Genomic DNA, 10,021 nt, shown 5'->3' on the forward strand with positions numbered 1-10,021 from the left:
ATTTTAAAATTTTGACGTCCTTGATTAATCGTCTTGACTTTTAAACAACAGACAATACTGACATAAACTTCATACACATTGTTACATTTCCGTTTAGTTCATGACATGACTAGTACCGTCCGAGATGCCTTATGTTTAGATAATTTCTTCGCTCATACGGGAAGACATTGTACTGTACATGCATACATCGACGTTCAGTCAGATGTCCTGCTTAATAAATCGTTTATGTAATTTTCTTTAAATTTTACTTCTCGTGATTTTATAACCATTTATAAACCTCGATCCGTCCTGAATAAGATTTCCAATGAATCAACCAACCTCACACAATGTACATCACCTCTGAACTGAGAAGCTTTCCATCACCTCTGAACTGAGAAGCTTTCCATCACCTCTGAACCGAGAAGCTTTCCAGACACTCAAAAGGTACGAAAATCTCGTGAACGAAGATTAACACTCATCCCAAAAGTATGTTCGAGTCTTGATATCAATAGCATGCACAATTTGAAGAATGAATCCACTGAAAGGTCAATAACTGCAATAACGAACACAAGCGTCAGAACAAGTGGGGTCAATGTATTCCTACAAATTTGCTAAGGAATAAACTCAGTCTTTCACTAGTTCAGATTTCACAATATTCCTTCATCGTCCGTCCGTCCGTCGTCCGTCCGTCCGTCAACAATTGACTTCTTCTTCATAACCACACATCAGAATTTGACCAAATTTGGTCAGAAGCATCCCTATGGGTAGGGGACTCAAAATTGTACAAATGATGGGGCTGACCCCTGGGGGCCTCTGGGGCGGGGCCAAAAGGGGTCATTTTTGCGCTATTGATATAAACGACTTCTTCTCTGAAACCAAGCTATGGTTATCACTCATATTTGCCTGGAAGCATCACTATAGGGTGGGGATTCAAAATTGTACAAATGATGGGGCTGACCCCCCAGGGGCCTGAGGGGTGGGGCTGAATGTGGTCAATTTGGCTATATTGATATAAACGACTTCTTCTCTGAAACCAAGTAATGCCTATCGCTCATATTTGCCTGGTAGCATCACTATGGGGTTGGGATTCAAAATTGTACAAATGATGGGGCTGACCCCCCAGGGGCCTGAGGGGCGGGGCCAAATGTTGTCAATCGGGCTATATTCATATAATTGACTTCTTCTCTGGAACCAAACAATGGCTATCTCTCATCTTTTACTGGTAGCATCACCTTGGGGTAGGAATTTGAAATTGTACAAATGACGGGGCTGACCCCCTGGGGTCTGAGGGGCGGGGCCAAAAGGGGTCAGTTTTACAGAATTGATATAAACGACTTCTGCTCTGAAACTAAGCGATGGATATCGCTCATATTTACCTGGTAGCATCACTATGGGGTGGGGATTAAAAATTGTACAAATGATGGAGCTGACCCCCCATAGTGCCTGAGGGGCGGGGCCAAATGTTGTCAATTGGGCTATATTGATATTAGCGACTTCTTCTCTGAAACCAAGCAATGGATATTGCTGATATTTGCCTGGTAGCATCACTATTGGGTGGGCATTCAAAATTGTACAAATGGTGAGGCTGACCCCCCGGGGGCCTGAGGGGCGGGGCCAAGAGGGGTCAATTTGGCTTAATTGATATAAACAACTTCTTCTCTGAAACTAAGCAAGGGATATCGCTCATATTTGCCTGGTAGCATCCTTTTGGATAGGGATTCAAAATTTTATAAAGGAAGGAACTGACCCCCACTCCCCCCGGGGTGTAGAGGGCAGGGTCAAAAGAGGTCAATTGGTTTAAACAACTTCTTTTCTGAAACTAAGCAATGGATATCACTCACATTTGTGTGGTAGCATCCCTATGGGTTTGTGCCAAAAGTTAATTTTATTTCATGGATTAATGCATTTTTTGACATAAAATCCTCACGTACCCATATAAAATGCCTATGATATATTGACATAGCAATACCAGTGACAAATATACTTAATCATCATTCTTGTTTCATATCTCATGAAATCCAGGTGAGCGATACAGGCCCTCTGGGCCTCTTGTACATTGATACAGAAACGTTCTTTTACCGACGAACTATGGAAATGCTTTTTGCTAACTGCTCAATTTGAAATGCTTTTGCAAAATGTTTAACGGAGAAATCCTTAAGAAAAACGGTCCTTTGTAATTGAGCATGATCGAACTAAAACGTAAAATGTTTAAGCAGCAAAGCGGATAATTTCCGTCTTTTACGTCTATAAAGCATTTAGCATAAAGCAAGTATCATGAAGCATTTCGTATTTAACAATAAGCATTTCGTATTAAGTCAAAATGCTCTTTGCTTCTCTACTCCTATAACGTAAGAGGACGCTGGTCGGCCCTTTTTCTATCGGTTATGATTTTGCCGACTGCATGACGCCTGTCAAAAGTATATCGCCGTGTAAAACCTTTAACATTGTTGGAGTGTATGCTTCTTGTAAAATGTTGTTTTGTGAAATAGCCTCACAGTAGACCTAAGTAATTTGAAATGCTGAATACTCTCCAGCTGCTCAGAATCTATTGTCTGTTACTAGCTTTGAAACAAACCATGACTGTTTTACTGTTTCTAGTATTGTCATATTCATCGTCGGATAGCCACGGTTGATTGCACTACAGTATACGCTACACTTATCACGTGATAAGTTTAGCATAGTGATATCCGGCGATGTCCTCAATTACAAATGGACATTTATCCCCATTGACAACGTTTGATATGTAGTATAATGGAAAGAAATAAAAAATATAACTTTAAGCTTTTTTAGCCCACCATCATCAGATGGTGGGCTATTCAAATCGCCCTGCGTCCGTGGTCCGTCGTCCGTCCGTCCCTCCGTCCGTCCGTAAACAATTCTTGTTATCGCTAATCCTCAGAAAGTACTAAAGGGATCTTTCTCAAATTCCATATGTAGGTTCCCCTTGGTGCCTAGTTATGCATATTGCATTTTGAGACCAATCGGAAAACAACATGGCCGACAGGCAGCCATCTTGGATTTTGACAATTGAAGTTTGTTATCGCTATTTCTCAGAAAGTACTGAAGGGATCTTTCTCAAATTTCACATGTAGGTTCCCCTTGGTGCCTAGTTATGCATATTGCATTTTGAGACCAATCGGAAAACAACATGACCGCCAGGCAGCCATCTTGGATTTTGACAATTGAAGTTTGTTATCGCTAATCCTCAGAAAGTACTGAAGGGATCTTTCTCAAATTTCATATGTAGGTTCCCCTTGGTGCCTAGTTATGCATATTGCATTTTGAGACCAATCGGAAAACAAAATGGCCGACAGGCAGCCATCTTGGATTTTGACAATTGAAGTTCGTTATCGCTATTTCTGAGAAAGTTATGAAGGGATCTCTCTCAAATTTCATATGTAGGTTCCCCTTGGTGCCTAGTTATGCATATTGCATTTTGAGACCAATCGGTAAGCAACATGGCCGACAGGCAGCCATCTTGGATTTTGACAATTGAAGTTTGTTATCGCTATTTCTGAGAAAGTACTGAAGGGATCTTTCTCAAATTTCACATGTAGGTTCCCCTTGGTGCCTAGTTATGCATATTGCATTTTGAGACCAATCGGAAAACAACATGGCCGACAGGCAGCCATCTTGGATTTTGACAATTGAAGTTTGTTATCGCTATTTCTGAGAAAGTAATGAAGGGATCTTTCTCAAATTTCACATGTAGGTTCCCCTTGGTGCCTAGTTATGCATATTGCATTTTGAGACCAATCGGAAAACAACATGGCCGACAGGCAGCCATCTTGGATTTTGACAATTGAAGTTTGTTATCGCTATTTCTGAGAAAGCACTGAAGGGATCTTTCTAAAATTTCACATGTAGGTTCCCCTTGGTGCTTAGTTATGCATATTGCATTTTGAGACCAATCGGAAAACAACATGGCCGACAGGCAGCCATCTTGGATTTTGACAATTGAAGTTTGTTATCGCTATTTCTCAGAAAGTACTGAAGGGATCTTTCTCAAATTTCACATGTAGGTTCCCCTTGGTGCCTAGTTATGCATATTGCATTTGAGACCAATCGGAAAACAACATGGCCGACAGGCAGCCATCTTGGATTTTGACAATTGAAGTTTGTTATCGCTATTTCTCAGAAAGTACTGAAGGGATCTTTCTCAAATTTCACATGTAGGTTCCCCTTGGTGCCTAGTTATGCATATTGCATTTTGAGACCAATCGGAAAACAACATGGCCGACAGGCAGCCATCTTTGATATTGATAATTGAAGTTTGTTATCGCTATTTCTCAGAAAGTAATGAAGGGATCTTTCCCAAATTTCATATGTAGGTTCCCCTCGGGGACATTTTGAGACCAATCAGAAAACAACATGGCCGACAGGCAGCCATCTTGGATTTTGACAATTGAAGTTTGTTATCGCTATTTCTCAGAAAGTACTGAAGGGATCTTTCTCAAATTTCATATGTAGGTTCCCCTTGCTGCCTAGTTATGCATATTGCATTTGAGACCAATCGGAAAACAACATGGTCGACAGGCGGCCATCTTGGATTTTGACAATTGAAGTTTGTTATCGCTATTTCTCAGAAAGCACTGAAGGGATCTTTCTCAAATTTCATATGTAGGTTTTCTTGGTGCCTAGTTATGTATATTGCATTTTGAGACCAATCGGAAAACAACATGGCCAACAGGCAGCCATCTTGGATATTGACAATTGAAGTTTGTTATCGCTATTTCTCAGAAAGTACTGAAGGAATCTTCCTCAAATTTCATATGTAGGTTTCCCTCAGTGCCTAGTTATACATATTGGGACCAATCCGAAAACAACATGGCCGACAGACAGCCATTATCGCTAAATCTTAAATTCTATATATAATAGGTTCCCCTGGTTTGAAAAGTACTAGCTATAGAGGGCTGTTTCTGAATTTACACAGATTAGTAAGACTTAGAGGAAGGGAAAAGTAGAGAAAAGATCAATCTGAAATGGAACCTATAAAGATCATTCAATGGTGGGCGCCAAGATCCCTCTGGGTTCTCTTGTTTCATTAAACATTTAGCATGAAATATTTCGCATTTAGCAGTTAACATAGCATAAAGCCTTTCAAGTCTATCAGTAGACATTTAGCATGAAGCCTTTCACATTTAGCATGTCGTAACGGCTTTCCATAACAAACACAGTCGGGACACACACGGTTGAGGTACTCAATGCCTTTTGGTTACCTTGCTGCGATATTTTTCTTGTTTGTTATGATGATAAGTCTTCAGAACAAATGCTTGTTTTTAATCTTGGTTCTTAATTGCCAGGTCGGAGCTGCCAAAGTTATAGCTTTCAATAATGTGTACTTAAAGGCTTCTGTTTACTATCAAACTTACATCCATGTATATATCTTCTCTGATAATACATATCGTTCCGTATTGAATCTAGCTAAAATAAGTAACGATCAACGATTCTTTATGAAATGTCAATACAAAAGGAACCGACAAGACATGAGAAATCACACGATACCAGTTCAGGATGATTTAATATTTTCTAATTTGTCCCGTTAAAGCCAGAAACAAAATGGTAATTCAACAAGAATTATTCTTTGTCACGTTTTTTGAAAATAACTAGCAAAGAATCGCAGACGTTGAGAAAAGCAGCAACCCGTAATAATAATGTAAATCCTGCAAAGTTAATGGGGGTGCAATAATAGAATATAAATATGTGATCGGAGGAATACGGTATCACAGGTTTGAGCGGTCGACATAAATTAGGTATATCAGCAGAACATCCGGTTGGGACATCTATAGGTGTTGATACGCTCATTACGCCAAAGATCGATAAATGCATTATCATTTAATATTTAAGCAATGAACAGTAGTTTTAATGTTGTTATAGTCGATATGGCAGCAAGATGTATGGTGGGGAAATGGCACGGGAACCCATACATAGAACTTGGGGAAAAAAAACTAAACCAACACAAAATAATCCCGCCTTTTTTAATGTCACATGACCCACTTGGTGTTATTGCCTGATGCACTGGGTGTTATAGGTTTATGGTGGCAACTGCCTCTTAGCATTGTGTCAATAGGGAAATGCGGAGCAAATGTTATATATATATATGGTTGAGGAGGAGAGGTTGATATTGTACCGGCTTTATGAAGGGAATAAAATGTGAGTTAACAGGGTTCGGTACACTGCGTTTTATTTGCGAATCCGGTGGTTATAGCCGTTTTTTTAGAATCCGTGTGAATTTACGATATTAACAACTCAGATCCTTTTGTGTGCTTTACTTCAAACAAACCACACATGGCAGAAATTTATCGTCCTCGTATGGCGGACAGTGAAGTGGTCCACACTTTGATTTGACGCCGTAGAAGAGTTTTCTGTCCTCGTCTTTGTCTGCTCCGCCCTCCAGGGACTGTGGGTGTTGGTCTACACATACGTACTGGGTGGCTGCTGCCAGCATTGTGAGCTCCAGATGCCATGTCTCCGTGGTAGGCCTCAGTCCATCCTGGGTAACATTCTGTCCGCCCGGGGATCATGAGGGAGGTAGTGTACTGGCTAGCGAGACACACAGCACAAGGCACGTCGTGTACATTATCTGCAAAGCCAAACAAGCCATCACCTGTGTCTTCATATTCGGCTCCATACACATAGCCTACCCAGAGGTCACTATTATAGACAAGGTCTTTGTGAGGACCCCAGATAGGATCAGAGGGCATACACAGGTACTCGGCTGCGGCCCCGGTGTCTGTGTACATGGAACCCCCAGCGTACCCGGTGTACACCAATGATGTTGTGTTTCCAGAGCAGTCCTTTCGTCCCCAGCGAGTAAACACTGCTGCTCCTTTGTTAGTCTGTACTGTTGTTTGGAGCTGTGCGACTGTGCTTTTTAAATCGGCGTTTTCCCTTTCTTGAGCATTTAGCTTCACCTACAATGAAACGGTTGAATAATTTAATCTTGTTTGTAACAAGCATTAATATTTCCACTGGCTTAAGATTTACTTGTGATCAGCTGTTAACGTAAAAATTAAAAAAAAAAAAAAAAAAATGACGCCGTTTGTAACGCCGCTTCTGATGTGAAGAGAGTCCATCAACAAAAGTGGATTTACGCATGATTGTGTACAGTAAGTCAAATCATAAGTATATTTACTGGAATATGGAGAGATATATCTAACAAAACAAAAAAACAACAAAAAAATGGAATGTAGTACTGTATTTCTCTTCTCCAAATAAACTGTATATACGTTGTGATTGAATTTACTTTCTACCATAATGGGTGGGCGTTACACAACTCCAATGACACTAAGTAATCATTCGTGACCTTTGACCGGGACTTTTAATGTTTTATCACGTGGTTTATTGCGTTTTGATTGGCTAACACTTAAAGACCCCATCACCGTGTCGCGAAAGTGATAACACACACACACAGTAACTTGCGAGTGTTTTTGTGAAACAAGGGTCACATGCGTTTTTAAATATCTAAATCTGAATACCATCCAATGCTGATAATGTTAACAAAGTTTGAATGAATTCCAATAGAAATTCAACAAATGATAATCAAAATTGTGATTACCCCTTGTAAATCATAGTAAACTTTACCCACTCCTCGGAGGCAAACGCGAGACCCAAGGGTAATGAAATTCAATTCACAATTATGGTAAAGCACCTTAGGCCCTTCCATATATGAAGAGTATTTGATTCTACCTTATTTTGGTCTTGAGAAGAATTGAGCCTATTGAAATTGCATTTATGCTATATCTGGGTTTTGGTGTAGGACATTGGATAGGGATTCTGGCATTCATTGACGTGCTTTGACTATGTAATCACTAGCGGACTTTCAGGAAATGTCCGCCTCGCCATCTTACATCTTTGACACATAAAAGCTACTATTACAAGTGTCGTATACTCTCTGTAGTCTACCAAAGCCATACATATAAACAGTCAATACTGCAAAACGAATGGACGGGCACCAAAACCAGACATTTTGCACACCACATCAACTAAAAGAACGAAAGAGGCGTTATGGAAAGCTAAATGGTTCACGTTTCAACAATGTTTTTTCTTAATTGTCTTAAAGGTGCCATTTTATAACGTTTGGTAGGGTGTGTATAATAATTTACATGTAAATACATTTCAAGCTGTGCATGATGTACATCAGTGACGTATGTATATAATATTCCCACATAATTTTTTTGACCTTGACATCGCGACCTTTCTCATCATATTACTGACCTGTAGCTCCTGTAACTCTGACTGGAACCTTGTCAGCTCCTGCTGTATGTATTGAGGGTCACTCAACAGGATTCGTTTCTGGGCAGTCTCGGAACACTGAGATCCGGCGACTATCAACAGCACAAGCCATACAGTACGAATCATCTTCGTTCCTCGATGTAGGTCTGCACTGCGTTATCACCTTTTGACTCAAAGATAAGACTTTATACACAAGACAGATAATTCGCCAAATTCGCCAATCATACACGCGCTTTAAATTCTGAAGATTGTACATTCTTCAACAGATAACCAATCAGAAGTTTTATAGTGAACCTATTTCAGAAATATGTAGCTTCATTTCCTTACTATTGATAATATACATGTAGTACACAAATGGAATAAAACAGGGCTAGAGAGTCTGCATAGCTCATCTGAATATTTTTGTTATCTTTGGTAAATTTATTTAACGTCCTATGAACAGCCAGGGTCGTACGGACGTAACGACAGGAGGAGTAACCGGAGAAAACCACCGACCTATGGTCAGTACCAAGCAACTGCCTCAATGTGGGTTTCGAACTCTCTATCCATGCAGAAGTGGAGGGCTAGTGATAAAGTGTCGGTTCACCTTAACCGCTATGATCATTGCAAAAATTAGTTTCCGACTTTTTGGGTTGCCTCTCCCAACAATGGATTCAGCTAAAAAAATATTCCCAACATTAAATTTCATTGGAAAACTTCACACTTACGACAGGTAAGATATATCGTAATATCAGAGGTTACAACAAAAAACCTATATTGGAAAAAGTATAGGACAAAACTAAGAAGCAATGCATTTCCCAACCGTGTGACTGACCCTTGGATCCTATAGGGCCGCGGTGGCCGAGTGGTTAAGGTGTCCAGACACTTTATCGATAGCCCTCCACCTCTGGGCTGCGAGTTCGAAACCTACGTGGGTACTGACCGTAGGCCGGTGGTTTTTCTCGGGATACTCCGGCTTTCCTCCACCTCCAAAACCAGGCACGTCCTGAAAAGACCATGGCTGTTAATAGTACGTTAGACAAAATAAACCAAATAAACCAAACCTTGGAACACTACCTCATGCAGTGATTAACACCACAGCTGCTTTATAATCAAACCTGAATCAAGTCTGGAAGGTTAAGGATCGGTGTTAACAGGATAGGTGTCAATTAGGCCGTTACAGATCCATCTTCGCTAATCAAGGGTTACTCTACGCTAAGCTCCATTTCACGGGGCTTAGCGTAGAGTAACCCTTGGTTAGCGAGGATGTAACAGATCATATACCTGCTCTCACACTTCTTTATTCCAATCATGGTAATAATTTAGCATCCGAAGACGTTCCCCGTAGCTCAGATTACGCAAGTAGGACATAAGCTTTGTCGCACGGCTCTGCACGCTTTTCAATGTTTTGTACCTAAAAGATTTTAATTTTAACCCATCAGTACGGTTAGTCTTTATCGCCAGGATGTTGACGTGTTCGGTGCATTTCAGGTTGTTATGCATGGTTTAATCCATTGTCTTTTTTGATCGTCTCTTGAAAGTTTCAATGGTGATGTCGTTTCCTGGTAGTGAGTAGCCCTGGTCTGCACACATTTTCGCTCTTTGTTAACATGTGCCACAAACTGATACATTCGTTGACACTGCTGGCAACTTCATGAATAAATTTGATACTTTCTACAGATGTTATTTTACCCTACAGCTTGGCGTAGTCCGCGAACAGTTTAACCATATCACTTAACACACCCGGGAGATTATCTATTACTAATCCAAATACACTACCTTGCAAACTCCACTTTATATTATTACCGTCGATTACTACACGATCCTT

General features: G+C 40.4%; 1 protein-coding gene across 1 annotated transcript; it reads right to left on the reverse strand.

The window, feature by feature from the left end:
- Nucleotides 1-5,581: 5,581 nt before the first annotated feature.
- On the reverse strand, nucleotides 5,582-8,415 carry LOC117341630. Its single transcript, XM_033903490.1, has 2 exons — nucleotides 8,197-8,415; nucleotides 5,582-6,893 (listed from the first exon to the last, which is right to left on the reverse strand). The coding sequence occupies exons 1-2, from the start codon at nucleotides 8,338-8,340 to the stop codon at nucleotides 6,279-6,281; spliced, it is 759 nt and encodes a 252-aa protein (XP_033759381.1). The 5' UTR covers nucleotides 8,341-8,415; the 3' UTR covers nucleotides 5,582-6,278.
- Nucleotides 8,416-10,021: the final 1,606 nt, after the last annotated feature.

Source organism: Pecten maximus, chromosome 14, assembly GCF_902652985.1.
Source record: "Pecten maximus chromosome 14, xPecMax1.1, whole genome shotgun sequence".
NCBI lineage: Eukaryota > Metazoa > Mollusca > Bivalvia > Pectinida > Pectinidae > Pecten > Pecten maximus.

Bases quoted from the DNA above. Each gene is read 5' to 3' on its own strand.
- LOC117341630 (XM_033903490.1), bottom strand. From the start codon at position 8,340: ATGATTCGTACTGTATGGCTTGTGCTGTTGATAGTCGCCGGATCTCAG. The intron at 6,894-8,196 runs GTCAGTAATATG...GTTTCATTGTAG, and splicing joins CAGAGTTACAGGAGCTACAG to GTGAAGCTAAATGCTCAAGA.